Consider the following 21,304-nt stretch of genomic DNA (forward strand, 5'->3'; position numbering starts at 1 on the left):
CAGCAGCATGCACAAGTCCACCTGGCATTTCTTGTATCTTTTCCAATATAAATGATGCTAAGATTCTATGTCATGCTGCTTTCAGTAAGCATTAATATCGGCAACAGACTTGAGAAGGCATAAAAGCTGGGGTTAAAATTAAGCCACTTCATTGGAATTAAAGTCAGGAAGTAAAATATATCTGAATTTGTGAACTTTATAGCTCTGACTTTACTGCTAAGGGGTTTTACATTAGAAATGCCTTTGGCTGGAACTTGAGAACTTGTCTGAAACTTGCCTCCTCTCCTGCCTTACCCCTCATATTCACTGACAGAGAAAAACTTTCTATCTATATTAGCACCTACGTGCACCCTTCACTTCATCAACAATCTCACATTTCTCTCCTGGAAAAGAGACACTGAGAAGTGTTATCAACAGTTTCATCTCAGGACCTATATTCAGAAACAGGTTTGTAAAAAGTTTGAACATTTGGTTACAACAGAAGTGGGGAAAAAAGCCTATCAAATGTCTCTCCTCTAACATCCAATTCAAAACCTAATTGAATTAGGGCCTTTCTCTCTCCTAAATTTACAGGCTGTGAGAAAACGATCATGAGCCCAGGTAGAAAAATATAACAGAAGTATAAATCACAGTGGTACCTCAAGTTGGGAATGGGTTGAAACGACTATGCCAAAGGCAGCAGCTCTAATCTGAATCCCAAGGAAGTCTATGAAGATTTCCAGGAAGCATGTCAGTCACAGCAATCATATATTTGCAATGGGAACTAATACTAGGACACTTCAGTATATCAGAAACTAACAACATTTATTTAATGTGAATCACTGAGCAGACAGTAGACTGCAAAACTGATTAAGAAAAAGTGACCAACATGGAGACAAAAATCCATATTTTACTGCCAAATCTCTTCATTATCCATTTTTCTGTTGAATGTCTTTTCAGACTTAGTAGTTGAAAGAACTAAGTGAAATAAATGTCAATTTTCAATAGACCAAAAATAAAGGAACTTTATTTTTCATGAATGAAATAACCACCTGAAAAATGTTCTGCCATCTCTAATTACTTTGTCATTAACACGTTGCCTTGCCATGTGTTTATGAAGTCCTATGAAGTCAACAGGACATCAGCACCATCTTTTCAGCTTATGCTGCTGTCAGTAGAATGGACATCAAACCTATCTGTACAGATTGCCATGAATATGAGAAGCAACACTAATAAAAGAAAAAAGTGCCAAGAGATGATGACAAACAAACGTGATGAGAACAGACTACAATTACGGCACAGAGCAAGTGTAGGTAAGCAAGTGTGTGTTGAGAAAAGAAAGGTATTGTATTGCCTATCACAGTGCAGCATTCAGTGTTCAAAGGTGTACACAGCTCTTCTCCTCCTTGCTAATGAGACACATTCTTCCATAAACACATCTCAGATGCTCAAGGCACAATCTACCTCACACATATCTTGAATTTATATCCCTGGAGAAAAGCAAACAGTTCAATTTTACTATAAGGATTCACATACATTTTTCATCACTTCTTTCTAAATAATAATGGCACTAGTGTTTAATCCTATACCTGCAGTTTCATAATGAGGGAACAAAATAAAAGAATTAAAAGATTAGTGGTTCGCTGTGTTTGTACAGTTCTGGGATTTGGGGATTTTGTTATTTTGAAGAAAACTGTGAGACTTTGTGTCCCAGAACCACTGCAAGACTTTCCCTAGCAGACCTCATATTTCACACACTCAGCAGTTCAGAAAATTAACCAGAAGAGTACTGGGGCGGGGGGGGGGGGGGGAGAGTGTGGAAGAGAAAAAAAAGAATGGATTTTAATTGAGAAAACTCTTTTCTTCCCGTTCTGATTCTGGCCAGGGCAGGATTAATCTTCGCAGTAGCCAGGAGGGGCATGGCTGGAACCCTCAGGTTATCCTATACTACCTCATTATTTTCTGGGGATAGGGAAGGGGTCCTTTCCAGGTCACGGAGCTTGGCAGTGTGGTCGGATATGGTCAGGAGTTTCTGCCTGGTGAGCATTCCCATGTGAATTGTTCACCTCTCTTGTACAATTTGTTATTAATATTGTTGCTGATACTGTTCATTTCCATTGCTGTTTCCATTAAATTGTTCTTATCTTTACCTCTTGTGTCTCCAATTCTCTTATCCATCCCACTGCAGTGGGAAGGGGGAGGGAGAGAACAGAATGAGTGAGTGCACATGGTTTTGAGTGTTTCAGAGGGAATACTAAATTGGGAAATATCATTCCTAAACCATGACTTTCCCACAGCAGTTCCAATAAATTAGAACTTTTGTGTCAAAGATCTGCTAAGAAGAAACCAATAACTGACTTTCTCCTATTATTTTTAGATGCAAGATATAAAGATATCTGCCAGCAAAGCAAGGTAAATTAGGAAATTTTCCTGTATAACTTACCTGTAGTTCTATTCCAGAGGAAGGTAATCAGTGAGTGCATGTATTTGTCAATATTCCAGCAATTTTAACTGTAACTGGAAATTGTAACAAAAAAATGCCTTTTCAGGAGTTGGAACTGACAGGCAGTGGGGATATAAAACCACCATCTTGACTTCCATTACAAGTTAAACAATTCCCATCCAGGTAGCTTTTAATCAAACTCTGTATTTGACATTACATGATAGCACTGATCACTTTTTAATTCTTTCTAAGTATGTTGTCACCTGTTATTCATACAGAAAACTTCTGTTCTAATTTCTCCCCCTTTTCCAAAATCAGATACTTTTAGCAGTAATGGATCTGCTGAAATTAATTATGAGCTGTTGTTTTCCACTGGATATCTACCCTGTGTAAAAGGCTAGGCAGCTTATAATCAAGGTCATAGAAAAAGCTTATTGCTAGATGAAAACCTGAGGAAGATACTCAGGCTGAGGCACAAGGACTGAAGAGTCATACAGAGGTGTATCAGTAGAGCACAGAAAGCAAATATGAACCCTCTAGGGTGAACAATGAAAGCAAATGAAGAATATATACAAATGAAAGAGGATATTGGTCAGAAAAATGGCAATGAGAAAATGTGAAATGAAAAGCAATTTTAAAACAGAATTGAGTGAATAAAATAGAAATTCATTTTCATTTTCAAAATGCGTACAAACCAAGAAGGGCCTGGCATTCTGCTATAACTATCATATGGGGCTAATTTAGCTGGAGCTACAAGCATATCTACACTCAGAAGGCAAGCAAATTTTACAGAAATAGAAAAGCCCAACTTTTCTGATTTTTTTAGAATAAGTTTTTAGTAGTTGAGTAGTTCTTTTCACAGGCTCAAAGAGATACTCCTAAAGAAGTGTAAATTCAAAGCATAAGTCATGTTATTCACAAAGCATAGGTGGCACCCAGCCATAGGCTGCTACAGCAACCCTGAGTCAAATGCTGAACACCTTATTGAATTAAATTATTACTTGTGATAAGGCTTTATCAACTCCTTACTGTGCATTATAACATTCCTATGCTATTGTAACTGTTTTCTTCTGGCACAGAGTTGGCAACACTTTAAGAATAGATACAATGTCTCACAAAAAAACCCAATGCTGTCAAAATCCCTAATTAAAAAGAATGACTGAAATAGTGTGAAAAATAGAGCAATAAGCAATTTTCAGGCCAAAGCCTTCTTGTCCCTTTACCTAACCTACTCTAAGGGCCTGGGACCAGTTCCCAGGAGCTGCTGACAAACTCACCGTCAGAGCCAGCAGTTTTCCATAGGTGAGATGGGCTGGGATGTGGTCGCTCTTGGATCGCAGTGACTCCACATACCAGTGCTCTGCTTCTGGTAACCGGCTCATTCTCATATAGGCTTCTCCTACAGGGGGAAACAAATGCTGGTGAGAATATTCAAAATTTCTCAAGGCTTCTATAATTTGTTACCTCATTTATAATCTTCTACGTTTTAAATGCGTAAATCTTGAAAAAGATTAAGTGATTTGAAAACTTGCAATGACACACACGCAAAAAAAAGCCTTAGAGATGCTTGAATGAGGAGATTGAGTTAAGACTTTATTAGGGCTCAAGAGCATGGTTGAGATGAAACTCTTGCTGGAACAGAATTGCCAGAGAGAGCTCCAGATGCTAAGTTTCAGTCAAAAGTTTCAAAATAATGGAAATTTTACCATATCTACTGCAGAAAAGCTACTTCTTTTCCATCAGTCTACCCTGATGGAATGTAGCATGGAATAGCAAGAAGAAGACAGAAAATATTTTCATTTAATCACAATAAATCAAGAACCTATTTTGTTTTAAAAACTAGGGAAGTTTAAGAAAACAGTCCCAAAACTGTATTGGTGTGAGGAGTAAGACATTAAAAAACCCTAATCTCTGAATGTAGTTATCTTAGGTCATCTGCCACATTCTTTTTTTTTTTTATTATTTTAAAATTGCTAGTCTTAGGAAATCCCATACCAAATGACCAAAACTGGACATTTTTCAAAGTGAAATACTTTACTGTGAGAGGCTGAGTCAGGCAAGTTTGAAGAACAACAGGTGAATGGGATGTCAGAAAACCATATACTGTTATACAGACAATTGTAGCCGAAATTTGTGAGGAAGAGTTTAGCATACACAGAAAGACAATCTCTTTCTTCAAGAAGCAAACAACTAAATCTATCAAAGCTTGGAATCAGCAATACCAAATGTATGCAATGGTGAAGAACAGCAGCTTTCAGATTAATACTCTGCATTTACACAGCTCTTTCACAAAGGCTCTAGATATAAATGTGCCCTTCCCTAGGTCAATGACAGACTGTAAATGCCTACTGGAGATTCAGGATTTCATAATCTCCCCAGCTGATCCATTTCAAATAAATGGCTAAGTATCTTCCCAAAATTATGAAGTCACAGCTTATCAGAGGATCAAGACAGGACCATAACTGACCCATGTAAAGGTCAGCTAAGTCTGCCTACAGGTGAATTACTGCCCCCAATTATGCACTACATGTAAATTAATAACATGTGAAGGCATCAGGGAGAGAGAGGGACCAATGTTCTTTATTCAAGCTTGAAGCCAAAAACCACACCCCCAAAACTCGGAGAAAAAGATGCTCAAAGAAGTAAAATAAGGAACTCATACCTATCAAGTATTTACAGAGGCTATGAAGGATTTTCTTGATGAGAGTAAACTGGACAAGGCCCAGTGAAGTTTAGTTTTTTGGGGGTTTTTTTCGGTTATTTTTGTCACCAGAGGATCTGGATCCCAGGGAAAATGTAGAACATAAGTTTTGAGCTTCAGAAGTTAGGGTGCAATGCATGCAAGATGACCAAGCCGCAGCCCACAGATAAAATGAGCACGATGTAGAGTCAGAAGTCACGTTGAGCCAAGGCTAAGGGAAGGCAACATGATTTTTATGAACAAATAGAGTTTTTTTCCAAAAAGCGGTGCAAGCCTGTAAATACAACAGACCAGGATTTCTAACTCAAGGATCTACAGAGCATTCTGTATTCATGCACTAGTCTTGGATATCTGATTACATACACAGAAGCAGATGATATTTCAGTCCCAGTACTCAAGTAATTCTGCTGCTGTTTAGGGTCAAACTAAAAGAACAATTAAAAACAAACAAACAAACAACAACAACAACAACACAAACAAAACCAAATTAAAATTAAAAAAATCCAAACATGTAAGAAACCCCAAAAGAACATGAACACCCTCAAAACTCATGATGACATTCAGTGAATTAACGTCACGTGAAGTTTTTTCACTATGTCAGCACTCAAAAATAAGTGACATAATATTATACTCTATAAGCAGAAAACAAAGTCATGAAGTCTTGAAAGGATGGAATAAGCCAGAAGCCAAGCTAGATGCTCCCCTCAACTCCTCTCACTAGCCACACGCTTTATGGCAGAATGTTTAATAATCTGATTGCACACTGTTTTTCCCACAGGCCTCTGCTTCATTTAGCATACCGGAAATGAGGAATCATTATTGTCCTTTTCTTTAAGTGGAAAATTCCAGCCCAACCTGTTACAGCTTGGCAAAGTTTCAAGCAATTAACAAGATGCTCTAAAAAGTAATGTAAGCAGCCAAAAGAGATGGAGCTATTATCTACTGGTAGTAAAGGCTGAATGTACTGCCAAATTTCAAATAGATCCAAGGTTCTCATCTATTTTCCATGATGGATTCTGATATAGGAAGAGATTAAAATCTTTGGAGTACTGGCAAATTCAATTTTTAATAGGCTTTAATAGCTCAACTACTTTACAGGCTAGCTACTTTACAGGATATTTCTGAGTGACACATCTAGAAAAAAAGCTAAAATATGTCAATCTAAATGTCAAACTGTAGAGAAAGAAACTGTATTCCCCTGAAGTCTTTGCAGGGAATTCTCTATAGCTGAACATTTTTTTCTGAGGAGCCTATTTTCTGCCTATAAGCCCTCCATAATCAAGAATTGCTATATTATAAGTAATTAGAACATATCATTGCTACAGAAGGAAATACTGTTAGGGTTTTTTTTTATTAATTGCATCTTATAAATGATTCACAGTGATATCCTTATCTAAAAAGAAATCAAAGTTGAAAACTGAAAATGGCTCCTACCACTGCCATACTCAAAGACCAGAATAAAACCAAGCAATGGCTAACTGAACTGTTAAATCAATCAAGTGATTTTATGCATTAGACTGAAGCAATTTAATAACAGCTATTCCAGCCTAAGACAATTTTCCAACAATGTCAGAGAAAACATGTATGAATTCATTTCTGCCATTTAGGTTGTATTTGTGCGTCTGAGATTAAAATAAGAATAATAATATTTGTCATTTACAATCATGCATTTTTATAGACTTGCAACATAAGTGAATTTAGCCATTAGAAAGATAACAGTGTCCATTGGCAGAAAATATGTAAACCAACAGCACACACATAAGCAGGTTTCTATATTTAATTTAACAATTATTTATTTTTAAAAATCTTTCCAAATTCACGCTAAAGATCTGAAAGATCACACATAGACACTTTATTAATGACGTCAGATCTATGAAGTTCAACGGAGGCAACAACAACAGAGAAAGAAATTCATGGTAGTGGAAACCTTAAGACATAAATTGACAGTTATTTCCATTCCCTAATCTGTATCAACATGCAGACATGTGCAGCGTTGCCTGCACAATGAGTGGTGGCAATAGATTCAATAGCAGACTGGAGTAAAATGGGACAAATCAGTAATGCAAAACTGCTTCTATTTTTAAGGGGGTTAGTTCAGTTAATATTTTCTGAGTTTTATGAACCATTTCTTGGCTTATTCTACAAGAAAGAGCATAGATTATTAAACTGTAACTTTCATTTACTAATGTAGTGCAAGAAGAACATTAATACGCAACTGAAACAGTATTTAAAGAAATGCACATGAAGTTCATTAACACTTCTATTAATAATTCCAAAGAAATGAGAAATAGGATACCTTTCAACTAGATTTACATCACTGTAACGAAAATCCTTATACTGAGGTGGATTTTATTTGCCACAGAGACAGATCACTTGCAAGACTACCATTCACCTACAATATTTTCCCATATTTCCTCAGAATTCTTGGAATTTAAAAATAATCCTTCAAAATCAACAGAACAAAATAAAACCCCACCAAAATAACAGAACAGCCAAAACCTCCTCAATAAAATGATGCCAGGACATTAATTATAAATAACAATATTTAATTAACATATCATTAAAATAATTAACATATAAGTAACAATAATTAAACCCCAATAACAATCATAATAAACATTATTTATATTAAATAATTAGGCTAATAAAATATTAGCTTGCTAGCAGCTATTTCCCCTGAAAGGTTAACTTCTTACTGGATAATTAGGTAGAATGTGATTTTAAGGAAAAAAAAAAAAGGACACGATTTTCTAATACATATCATACATTGTTAAAAGGTAAAATCAGGTACCATTTACATCAATGTATATTACATGGTTCTAGATTAACCTCTCACCTACTGATTTCATATTTGTTCTGTTTCAGATGTAATCACACCAAGCAAAGGCCATGTCCTGGCAGGGAGTATGCTAGATTTTCTGATGAGCAAGTGCAGTAGAACTATGGATGTAACAGCACTGTGCCTCCGCAGATGTATTCTACCCATATTTTCAGGTTAAGAAGATATGTCCCTCCAGTGGTCCTCCTTTTAGGACCCCAAAAGATATTGTTGAAAAGACAACCAAAAAATTATCTCCATAAAGGAGAAAACAACCTTCAAATTTCTGGGTGGTAAAAATTTAATATGGAAAATATAAAATTTGACATGGACAAGACACCAGATGTCAAAGTACAAGGAAAGATGGAGATGCCCTTTGAAAAGAAAAATCTCTAATATATACATTCAGTCAGGATTTAAATTTCATTTTTCCATCGTTCTTTGAATTGGGAATATGAAAAAGTTGTGTCAGAAAATGATGGAGAGGTCTGCAACCCTGTGTGCCACGATACCACAGGGAGTTTGTGTCTTTGATAATGCAACTATGCAGCTTTGTACAAATCAAGGCTGCAGATGTGCCTACCATAAATGCACCTCCCCAGATAGATGACTTCCTTCTTTTTTCCCCTTCAGTACTAGTGCATAAAATAACATAATAAATCTGGAAGCACAGTTTGATGTTATACTATACTGATGTTTAAGATATACTGTAAAAGATTAATAGTTTTGGTTATAAATATGCAGTGCATGCACATCTTCTCTGAAACAGCTGAAGCATGTGAACATAATGAGCATCAAGTTCTGCATAGACTAAGCATATTCTGCTTGGGTTTTTTTTCCTTTTGCAGAACAATCTCCTTGAAGATTTCAAGGAATGTATTGTATTTTAAGATGGCTTTTAATGGATGGGAGTCAATCCACATTTACTTTGGCAAATCCACATTTTACTTTGTTACTGAACAAATTTTTATAGGCCTCAATTAGCCAAAGCAAAGCCTTATCTGATTTAATTAGACCACTAAGCTACTTTTGAAGGAAAATACTCAAAGTAGAAAACATATAAGTGAAAGGTAAAACAAAATCAGATGCAGCATGGAACAGCATGGACTTTGCACAGCTGTTTCCTGTTGTAGAAAGGCTTCTAGTGAAAAAAGTATACTGACAAAAATAGAGGCATTGAGCTCACCTGAGATAGATGATTTCATTTTCATGCCAGTATAGGTTTCTTTAAAACACTATTAATAGAAGTACTTTCCCTTAGAAACATGCCTAACTGGGATCTATCTAGTCGAATTTCAGTATTAGACCTTTTTTTCATCTGCATATGTTATGATTATACTTATTTTCATATAAAACCCCAAATGTTTAAAATGCAAATGCCTTTCAGGCTTAGACTCAGCTTTTTCAGAATATTGCCTAAGAAAACTCAAGCATTTCACATGAACTTATACATCAATAATCCAACAAGATAAAACTAAGAAAATCTCAGAACCTGGACAAAAAATATCCTGGTCTTAAACATTGTATTCATTACCCTTTCCAGCAATCCACCACTGAAATCCACCTTCATACTCAGCTTGAATCCCTCAAAGCAAAGTGAAAAACCAGGAAACACTGCAATCAGATTGAAGATTTAGATTTTCACAGAATCAGAGAATTATTTAAGTTGGAAAAGACCTCTGAGATCATTCAGACCAATCTTTGACCAAACACCACCATGCCAACTAGACCCACAGCACAAGTGCCACGTCCAGTTGTTTTTTGAACACTTCCAGCAATGGTGACTCCACCAGTTTCCTGGGCAGCTCATTCCAAAGCTTGACAACCATTTCAGTTTTCCTAGGTTGCTTCAGTCAATGAAGAGCAAAGACACAAAGCTCCAGCACTGTGAACAATGTGACTATATGGAAATGCTGACTCCCCCACCTACCTGGGCAGTTTGTTCCAATGCTTGACAACCATTTCAGTGAAGAAATTCTTCCAGATATCCAACCTGAACCTCCCCTGGCACAACTTAAGGCTATTTCCTCTTGTTCTGTTGCTAGTTGCCTGGGAGAAGAGGCCAATCCCCACCTGGCTACGACCTCCTTTCAGGTAGTTGTAGAGAGCAATAAGGTCTCTCCTGAGCCACCTCTTCTCCAGGCTAAAAAGCCCAGCTCACTCAGCTGCTGCTCACATGACTTACTCTCCAGACCCTTCATCAGCTCTGTTGCCTTTCTCTGGATACACTCCAGCACCTCCATGTTTCCCTGTAGTGAGGGGCCCAGAACTGGACACAGCACTCGAGGTGTGGCCTCACCAGTGCCGAGTACAGGGGGACAATCACTTTCCTGGTCCTGCTGGTCACGCTATTCTTGATACAGGCCAGGATGCCATTGGCCTTCTTGGCCACCTGGGCACACTGCTGGCTCATGTTCAGATGGCTGACGACCAGCTACCCCAGATCCTTTTCCACTGGGCCTCTTTCAGGCACTCTTCCCCCAGGCTGTAGTGCTGTAGGGGGTTGTTTTGACTGAAGTACAGAACCCAGCACTTCACTTTACTGAACCTCGTATCGGTGACTTCGGCACATCGATCCAGCCTGTCCAGATCCCTCCGCAGAGCCTTTCTAGCCTCCAGCAGATCCAGCAGAGAACACTCATGCTCAACTTAGCATCCTCTGCAAATTTACTGAGAGTGCACTTCATCCTCTCACCCAGATGATCGATAAAGAAATTAAACAGGACTGCACCCAGTACAGAGCCACCACTAGTGACTGGCCACTAACTAGATGCAGCACTCAGCTACTTAGCTTTGAACAGCAGATCTAAACTACCAGATATAAACTTACCAGTCTTCAAAGTCTCAGAGGGAGAAGGGTTAAAGTATCAGGATGGGGGTGAGAAGGGGAAGAGAAGCATAGTATTTTGTTCCCAACACCATTGGAGCAAACTCCATTTTTATTTCCATGGAACACACAATAAAATGACCATATGAAAGAAAAAAAAATATCCTTTTTTATGAATCAAAGTAGTTTTAAAAGAAAAAAAAAACCTGTAATGTCCACTTAGTAAGAAATTACCAGTAAAGCTTCATGAGATGCATAGAAAGCACACTGATGACTGGAGCTTAGACAAGCGCAGTTACCATACTCTGGGTAAGTTAGGATGTGGAATATGTACATCGCAGCTTAATCATCTTTGCATCTTAAAAATTAAATCTTGCACAGCATGAACAGCAAAACTATAGCAGCAAAAGGGTTTCTTGGAGTTCTAAACAATATTTTAAGATAATTCAATAAGAAAGCATTTAATGGGAGCAAGGGGTAAATGGGACTGGAGCCTTAACAATATTAACAGATTTGTAGAAACAGCCACGTCCACCCAAAAGTAAAATCAAAGTGACAGTTATGTTATAATCATCAACACAGAAAGTCTCTCTGCATGCTAAGCCTTTGTACTTACAATATATACCTCTGCACCAGATGTAAAATCTGGCTCCCCTTTTCTGGTCTGTACACTTGTGTATGATTTGTTTTCTGTCCATGTGCCATGCAGAAGATTAGCAATGAGAAATCTAAACTTTAATTTGTGCATCATGAGCTGTATTTGCTCCTGGAATGTTAGTTTCTTTTGTAACTTGCATTTCTCATAAAAAATGTTTGTTAGGCTTTGCATTAAATGCATTTGAAAATAGACAGATGTTAGTTAGCAAGGGCAGATGAAATATAATCAAGAAATTTGTCTTTAAGACAGTATCCTGCCAACCTAAACCTGAACAATGCCACCCTGACATCTTTCTTATTACTGTTGGGTATTAAAATAAAGCCTCCATGGTCCACCTCACACCACTTAACTGTCAGGAGCATGAATTACTGTAGCAGGTGGGCTAGTGTGGTTTTAAAAGCAATGTAATACAATCAACTGTACAATATCAGATTTCAAGGAACACAAAAGACATCTAGAGCAGAGGCTGATCCTTAAGCAATCCTAATATTGGCATTAAAGCATTCAAGATCCCACTGGGACCATTTTATCTTTTGACCTCAGGTTTTAATTGAAACTTTAAACAAAATATATTACCTACTTAATACAGCTGAGTTGGACTCTGGTCTTTGTAGTTCAAGTTGCCATGCCAAGCAAATTAATCTGTGTAACCTTAGCATGTACTTTTTAATTTACATCAAAGAAATACGACATAGAGAAATAAATACCAAGCCAACATTATACAGCTTGTTGAATAATTATTTTGATTCTAGTTTTAGAGTTTCAATTTTTAGCTGTTCTGAGTTCTTTAAAAAAAAAAAAAAAAGAAAATGTTTTATTTCTTGGTGCAAAGCCAGAGAAACATATGGTTTCCTTAGTTGAGTTTTTGCACACCTGGCAAAATAAATCATAGCAACAGGAGACCAAAATCTTCCCTGCAACTTTTCATATGCACAAACGTAGAACATCTGATGCCGGTATTCCGGCCCTGTCTTTTGTACCATGAATAAAATGCAAAGTCAAATGGATGGCCTGCTTCTTGAGCCCCAGTACTTCTTTTTCCCTTAAAGAGGCAAATTATTTAGCGTTTTAAAGGATGAGAGTCTGTCAGGCAGACTGACACACCAGAGGAATGAGTCACTTTTGTCAGACCAAAAGGCCAATAGAAGCAAGCACAGGAAAAGAAGTGTAATGCAAACAGGGAAAGCAGGTGGTATAAAGGCTTAGCACTGCTAGAGTGTTAATGCTACTCCACTCAAGAGTGCTGGAGTTCAAACCTAATTCAGTTTAAACAGTTCATCTCCTGTTTATTCTCTTTCAAGTAGGACATGGAAATCATACAGGGGAAAAAAAATTCAAAAAAGTTGTTCAAATACATGATTGAATAATTATTAAAAATTAGAGGAAGCACTGTTTTCTTATATCATTTGCCAATATGTGGCAATATGTGTGCCACTCAACCAAGCAGAGAGATTGCCAGAGACTAAGAATACCTTAACCACAATAACAACCACAGCAGATAATCCTAAAACTGTAACTATTCTTGGATTTCATGACAAGCGGTGACAACTTTTTCCAGGGGAAAGGACTACTTCCTTCTACTGGTTCCCAAGCAGATGGGGAGCACTCCCCAGTTTCTCCCCCTTCCTTCCCACCAGTGAGCATACAGTGAGTGGGCACATCTCAGTCAGGTTTATAAGGATGCAAGTGCAGAAGACAGGACTGGCCTATTTCAGTTCCACTAGTCTCCCTTTTAAAGGCGAGAAGTAGGCAGACAAGTTTATAAAATGCTGTTTATCAAAGAAAGTGTTATAGTGAACATGTTTATAATTTTGTCTTGAACATCAAACCAGAAATAAACAATCTAGTCGGCCTTCTGATACTCAGTGACACAGTAGGAGCTGCAAAGTGGATGCACGCCTGATAATGGATGCAGTTGCCTTGTTCTCCTATCACACCTAATGCAAAGAGATGAGGTATTTAGGATTTATCTCACCCAACTTAAGATACTAAGTCTAAGCTAGTCATTTCAGCTCCTTTTAGAGTAAAAGTATGCTTGCAGGGGATTATTTTTATAATCTCAAATAGATGTCTAAGTCAGACAGGCTTCATTAGATATGGTTTTCTTTCCGCACTATAAAGAAGCATAGCTACCTTGTCATCTAACCTTTATACTATTATAGGTAGGAGAGACTAACTGCAGTCATGTAGGCTTAGGTAGACACATACAGGACAGCTTTGAACAAATCAGTCTGAGTCCTGTTAATATAGCTGCACTGTATTCAAGTCACTATCCAACTCATTATGCAGCCTCTTGGATTGCCTTTGCAGTATAACCTACAAGCAACACCTCAGCAACCAGCGTGAAGCAATTTCTGCTTTCCCTGCAACAGCTGCCATCACAATAGCAACCAAAACACAAATATATCCTATGTTAATGATAAGCTAAACTTCACAGAGCTCCATAAGGGGCTAAGGTACACTCATAGCTTGTTATGCCACTAGGACATCCGTGAAGTGCTGGTAGCTGCATAAAGGAAGCAGAAGCTGGAATACGGGCTAAGGAAGAGAGTGAGGAAATACAGCAGAAGCCAAGCCCGGGCAAAGGACTTGAGCTAGTCTTTGTGTTCACTAAGGTTTTGTGAGTTAATAAATGCAAATCCCAGGAACAGAGTGAACTTGGATGTAATGGACAGTGCTTACAAAGGAAGTTGAGAAATGCCTCCTGAACCTAAAAAAGTAACCAATGGGCAAAAAAAAAATAAAAACCTGAGAAACTTATAGGTCATAGTGGTTCTAAAGGGAACATCTATTCATGGGAAAAGAAAAAGGGTGGCACAGGCCCGCTTTGTAATGGGACAACCATCATGCTAGAAACAGTGTTGGTTTAATTTTTCAAATTTTATACTTCTGAGGAACACTTTGATCAGAATTATGAAATACATATCTGCACTAAAGAGGGCAGTCAGACTTCGGAGGATTTGCTCAAGCACTGCAGTGGTCCTGAAATTAGCTCAGTTGGTCAGAGCATGATGCTAATAACGCCAAGGTTGCAGGTTCAATCCCCATAGGGGCCATTCACTTAAAAGCTGGACTCAATGATCCTTGTGGATCCCTTCTGACTCAGAATAATCTGTGAAATATAATGCAAGAGTACTTCAGCAGTCACTATAGGTGTGACTGCAGATACCTATACTACAACAGCAGTTGTAGTATAGAACTGATAAAACAATAATTTCACTAAGACTCACTATGAACAAAAGTACATGAAGTAACCAATTTGTCCATTTTACAGATTTTAGCCCTTGGTATCAATCTGATAAAGTTCATTATCCATGGAGAAGTAACTCTCCAATGAACCATATGAACTGCTAAGGAAGTGTTTAGACTGTTACTGACATTAAATGCTTTGTCACTATGACAAGAGAAGAACTTAGTTTAGCATTTACATCTACATTTTTCAAATATGTAGCATCAATTACAACTACAATTTTACTTTTTCCCTGTGCCCTAGTACTTTTAAGGTGCTACTAAAAGATGCCTTTCCTGAATAAGTAGAGAAGAGTGAGTGGTGCCTCCTTTCAACAACTGTGTCAAACCAATTGGTATCAACCAATACATTCCCTTATACATTAGGCATTGGTGGGGGGAACCACAAAAAAAGCCCACATGCTTCCTGTTGACCCTAATTGTTTCCACAACTATTTTTAATTGCTTTACTTTGAACTACTTTAAAGTAAAGGTTCTTACATCCTTTTCTGTCCAAGAGAGGACCTCGCAGAGTACTGGGCCAGACACTTCAGTTGCTTAGCAGAAACACATATCCTTTCAGAGAAAATTCCACTTAAAAACATCTCTGGAGCAATAAGAATCTACCCTCTTGTTTACAGATCTGAGTACTAAAAAGAGTAATTAATATTTTCTTCTTTCTTTTATCTGTTTAATGTATCCTGTATAAAGATGTGATGTAGAATACGAGGAGCAGAAATTAAATAAAACACCTCACAGTAAAATTGATGTTTTTTGCAGTACTCAAGAGACTCCTCTAAAATTTTGAAGGACAGATAGCTGGAAGAAGAATTCTCCCATTGTAGATGTCTAACCAAAAGTCCATCAGCTGGGAATAAGTTTTTGGCACAACTTAAAAAAAAGAGTCCAATTGCCTCTGTGGGCCTGTTTGGACACCTTGTTGGTTTGAAAGGCAATTCAAAAACTAATTCCCCACACTAAATTTTACGTTATAATCAATCTCACTTCATTTTTTATAAAGTTTCAAAGATATATGAGAGATCTAAAAAAAAAACCAAAACACAACACCAAGTATGAATTGCACATTGGGCCTCCAAGATAGTGGACGAGAAATTCTGGAGGCAGAGAAAAGCACTAATCCACACATTCTAAATGTAAAACTGCTGCATTGACACTCTTCAAGATACCCAGTATCTAATAATCTCATCACTTATTGTGCCTTATCCAGCACTGCAGTTACTGACATTTAAGCTCTGAACCTAGTTTGGCTTGTACCTACTGAAGGTAATTATTTTAGGGGTTTATTAGCTAATTCATTTGAGCACCAGTTGCCTGGCTAAGCTCTTTTGTTTCACCCTACCTGACTCCTCAGATATTATTCTGAAGCACTAACAATGCACTTACCCATCATGTTATATAAGCTCTGTGGTGCAAACTGCCTTGGCATTTTCTGTACTGCTTCTTTGTAAACCATAAGGGCATCCTGAAAAGAGACACACAAGCAGGAAAGCACAAGTTTCAAAAGCATACTTTCACATATAAAGTAAAACCAAACTATCTTCCTTCCCCAAATGAATGGTGCAGAGAGAAAACACAACAGTATCATAAATATCACACAAAGTTCGAATTTCTCCTTTAAAGTGTTTTTTTTACCTGAATTTTACCAAATTCAGTGAAGCTTATTGACAAGAGATCAGATTAGTTCCAATATTGCATCTGTTTTCCCAGGCAGAAGTAACATTTTTTTTATACCCCTTAATGACTGATGAGTTTATAAACAGATATAAAATTCTGCAGGCTGTCAAAGAATATGGAGTAATATCAAATTGCAGACAAAGAACTTTCTGACGAAAAAGCTACACTAAGTGACCTAAAAATAAAGAAATCATTGTCTACTGCCAAGTAATAACAAAACATAATCCTCACAACTGAAGTCTGCTCCACAGAAAAAATGAGATGCACTATAAAGTCAAGAATGCCAAAACAGGAATCTCTTTGCAAATATGCTGTACCTTAAATTACTTGATCACATATTTACTCATTCAGTACTTTGGATGGTTACTGGTCAGTCTGTTAGCTCTGCATCAAACAGTCACAGCTTATGAAGGCTGAAATATGCTTGAAAAGAACCTAAATGTATGATCAAATCAAGAATGCAACAACCACCAAGCAAAAATATGATGTTTTATATTCCTAAAGTCCCTCCAGGTATTGAGGTGCAAGGGATTTTAAGAATATAAACCATCCAGCTCTACACTGTATCAGCTATGCAGACAACATGCTGCTGTTCTCTTCCCTGTATGTGTGCATTAGCTGTCTGTGTTTTAACCAATTAGTAGCAGCCATCTGACAGAGCTGAATGCAGCAGACAGATGACACAGAATCTGCAGAGCTTGTGCATGACTAATCTTAAACAGCTGAGGTAACTGTCATGGTCAGGAACACTTGTATGGATCAAAACCATGCACAACTCCTGTTTCTGAAGTATGCCTGGCAATGCCAGGAGAGAATGACTTCTTTTAAATACTGCCAAAGGTCAAAACTAAAGTGAATGTCCAGTTTTAGGAAATTCATCAGGGAAAATGGAAAGGAATCACAACAGTCACATTCGCACATGTAAATGAGATGGGATGGCTTAGGTGTAGCATATGGTTACATTAAAAATATCCAACCCACTTTAGCACTTAGGTCAAGTTATCTGAAAATAGCACATAGTGGGATGTTTTTAATCACTGAAGTTTTAAATTGTTTCAACTGGGTCTTATTTTTGGAGACTTAAAAGCAAACATAATTGCATTTTTCCAACTAAGGATGGACTTACTCTGTTTTGAATTATAAAGTCAGTACACTTTAGGTTGACTGGCCTGTAATCAGGTTATATCCTTTGCATATCAGCTACAGGTACAAAGGCAAAACCAATGAATTTACACGTATCAGATGTGACCACTACTAATGTTGACTCTGACATGAGAATATCACACTGCTAAGTAATACCATCACACCTGTGGCTGTGGAGACTAAATATTCTCTGTAGAGAACGCTAATCTTGATTTAGTGAAATGTGTGCCTGTGATGTATTTTGAAAGTCTAGGTGGAAGTAGTAGATATTATTTATGAATGAATGTTTTATCATGATATTATAGACAAATCTGGAGTCTTACCTCATAATGTCCTTGTTCATGAAAAAGTTTTCCTAAGTTATAAAGACAGCTGGTAACAGAGCTTTTATGAGCATGAGGATCTTTCAGATTTTCATCAGGGATCTCTGAGCACTTCACAAAAGTCCTCCTGGCTTCCTCTGTCTTCCCTTGGTTCATCAGGATGATACCAGTATTTAAATAGGCAGCTGTGAAGAGGGACAAAATGTTACTTTCAATGGAGTTCTGTTATGCATTATCTACTGTTTTAATTCAAAGTACAAAGCATCTGCTAGAGATTTTATGGTTATCTAATTTTGTTTTCTGTAATACAGATCATATATTATTATTATTATTATTATAGATAAACATATAATGAATATGTGCACATATGAGAGGTAAAAGTACAAAGACAAAGGAAAGAAGAAAGTGGCCATAAAGACTGGTAAGGAGGGAAGGAAACAATGGTTAGGCAGGGTACTCCATTTCGTTCCTCTTATTAGGACTGTATCAAGCAATAACACGATTGCTTGAAATGTTACAGAAAATATACATATACATTAATACGTATATCTATGTATATATACATAGATATAAGATTTAATACTGAAGGTACAAAAGTCTCAGCAATCTTAAAAATCACCTACTTAATTTTAGAACCAATCACTGGTAACATCCCAATGATTATTCTCCATTTTCCCCAGGAAAGAAAGGAAAAATGAAAGGACTTCAAAAATATTTGTATTATTTACTCATGCATACCATAAATACCAGGGAGTGGCTGTAAGGAACAGCAAACAAGTGCCTGAAAATTTGGGCAGTAGTATCTGTGGCTCAACATCCCAGATAAGAAGCATTTTAGGTTCTAGTTATGCTTCTGAGTTTAACTCATTATGTGCTTCTTCCTTGTACCACACTAAACATAGTTATTTACTAATAAACACTTGCTTTCAAGTGCACAATTTCACCTTTTGCTTTCTGAATTAAAAACTTCTGAAAAAAAGGAAGTGTTATCAAAGAGTAGGAGAATTTTCTATAAAACTATAGTCAATATTATACAACCTTGTATAGTTGAAATACTTACAAGCTAGTGTGGGTCTGCTTCCAATTGCCAGTTTATAATAATGCAATGCCTCTGAAAACCTGCTGTTTTCCTGAAGGAGTAATCCTCTGCATAAGGGAAAAAAAATAAAAAGAAAACCAGAAGAGAGTGAGGTTACTACAAAGAGTAACTTGAAAACAAATATTGAAAACAAAACTCAAGTAACAAAGAAAAATATGCTGACTGGTATTTCAGAGATTTAACCACTCTCTTAATAACAATTCAGTGCAAAAATTATTTTGTGAAAAATATTAATTCAAAGACATCAGGCGCATTCATATGACTTTTAAAAAGCAGATCTTAACTGCAGAAGTCTTGACTTTACTGGAAACCAGAAGATTCATTTTCTCATTTGAGAAAACATTAGTTTGTGAGATTTTTTAAAGTGGCTAGAGTATGATGGAGGTATTTTTAAGTCATTCAAGTTTAGCCTGTCATCTTTTCTTGACTTGAAATAAGCAGGTCTTTTTCAAATGCCTGATAAAGTTAACCACCTAGCACTTGATATGTGTCACATAAACCAGTCCCCTTGTTGAGCAATTGCACTAGATTATTTCCTGTACAGCTAAGCACCTACAACAGTTACACTTTTCCTGCATTATTTATGTTCTAAGCAATTTTACTAACTGAAGAGGTATTAAAAATTATACTGAATACTTTCAGTTCCATAACACATGGACTTTAATTTAGCTTTTAAGACAAACATCCTTGTGAATTACAATTTACACCAGCCAGCCACCCACAAATTTCTGAGAAATAAGTGGTCTGGAGACCATTGACATGAATGCACATTATATGCTTAAATGAAGGCACAAAGCATTACAGTGTTCCCAAAGTTTTAGAAGACTGAAAAAAGCATATACAAATATATTAAAACCAGAAGGATTTAAAAATCCTTAAAAACTAGTAATTTCAGAGTGGAGACTCAGACCTTATTATCCAGGGATAAATGTCCCTTGTCATATAACTCAACAACAACCCCATGCAGCACTACAGGCTGGGGACTGAGTGGCTGGAGAGCAGCAAGTCAGAAAGGGACCTGAGAATCTGGACTGACAGGAAGCTGAACATAAGCCAGCAGTGTGCCCAGGTGGCCAAGAAGGCCAATGGCATCCTGGCCTGGATCAGGAACACTGTGGCCAGCAGGTCCAGGGAAGTGATTCTTCCCCTGGTGAGGCCACACCTGGAGTACTGTGTCCAGCTCTGGGCCTCAGTTCAGGAAGGACATTGAGGTGCTGGAGCAGGTCCAGAGAAGAGCAACAAGGCTGATGAAGGGACTTGAGCACAAGTTCTATGAGAAGAGGCTGAGGGAGTTGAGGTTGTTTAGCCTGGAGAAGAGGAGGCTCAAGGGAGACCTCATCACTCTCTACAACTCCCTGAAAGGAGGTTGTAGCCAGGTGGGCGTTGGTCTCTTCTCCCAGGCAACAGCAGTAGGACAAGAGGGCTCAGTCTTAAGGTCTGCCAGGGGAGGTTTAGTTTAGACATTAGGAAGAAATTCTTTACAGAGACAGTGGTCAGGCATTGGAATGGACTGACCAGTGAGGTGGTGGATTCACTGTCCCTGGAGGTTTTTAAGATGAGACCGGATGTGGCACTTAGTGCCATGGTCTAGTAACCATGGCAGTGTTGGATCAAGGGTTGGACTTGATGATCTTGGAGGTCTTTTCCAACCTGGTTGATTCTATGATTCTATGAACTCAAAATACCCAGGAAAATGCGGCTATTTCTGTTAGATGGGAGCAGTATCACATTTATTTGTAGTTTCTCTAACCGCCAGAAATTTTCTTCCTCTATGTTTTTATCTGCTGATAGCTTTTTGAACCGCGAAGAGCTTAGACCTCTTCCATCCCCAGACTCTAATCAGAAAAGATTTTTTTATCCTTCAACATGTCAGCAAATGACCAGTAATTAGAATTAGACCAGTAAAGTTCAGGGGAAGAAAAGAGAAGGGTATTTAGCTAAAGAAATAACCACCATCCACGTTGTTTGCTTCCTTGGGTTAGGATTTCACAGAATGGAGGAATATATCCTCTTTTTCTTGTAATCTATCCTATCAGCATTGATGATCCTATCAGCACTACATGACCTCACTTTGAAACTCTCTCCCAATTAACTTCAGATTAGGTAGTAAATCACTTTGAATATTAACAGAACCTACATTTAGTTAGCACTTGCAGTAATGTGAGCAATGATGGAGTAACATTCAGGATACCTTTCGGCGTGGCACCACGCTTTGTAACTACTGTTAAGTATCTTGCAAATAGCAAGAGGTATGATCATGTGGATAGAAATAACATGTTCTAAATTTTCTAGAACCTGAATCTTGTTTACAGTAAAAATTTTTATAGACTGTCATTACTTCAAGGAAAATTAATTATGATATTTTGATCCTGTTTTCTATTGACAGTAGT

The 21,304-nt window shown here is 37.5% G+C and overlaps 1 protein-coding gene across 4 annotated transcripts in view; it reads right to left on the reverse strand.

Moving 5' to 3' along the window:
* Window positions 1-21,304, reverse strand: part of TMTC2 (transmembrane O-mannosyltransferase targeting cadherins 2) — a 244,057-nt gene that overhangs the window by 53,348 nt on the left and 169,405 nt on the right. For 3 of the 4 annotated variants that reach the window (XM_051770040.1, XM_051770037.1, XM_051770039.1), the window contains 4 exons: window positions 18,876-18,961; window positions 17,816-18,000; window positions 16,059-16,137; window positions 3,700-3,821 (listed from right to left, as the gene is read on the reverse strand). In XM_051770040.1, coding sequence (XP_051626000.1) covers window positions 3,700-3,821; window positions 16,059-16,137; window positions 17,816-18,000; window positions 18,876-18,961 — 472 coding nt within the window. Of the gene's footprint in view, window positions 1-2,422; window positions 2,497-3,699; window positions 3,822-16,058; window positions 16,138-17,815; window positions 18,001-18,875; window positions 18,962-21,304 lie in introns of all 4 variants that reach the window. The other variant, XM_051770038.1, reaches the window with a different exon arrangement.

Source organism: Manacus candei, unplaced genomic scaffold, assembly GCF_025592945.1.
Source record: "Manacus candei isolate 608988 ecotype Guabito, Panama unplaced genomic scaffold, ASM2559294v1 h1tg000114l, whole genome shotgun sequence".
In the NCBI taxonomy this organism is placed as follows: domain Eukaryota; kingdom Metazoa; phylum Chordata; class Aves; order Passeriformes; family Pipridae; genus Manacus; species Manacus candei.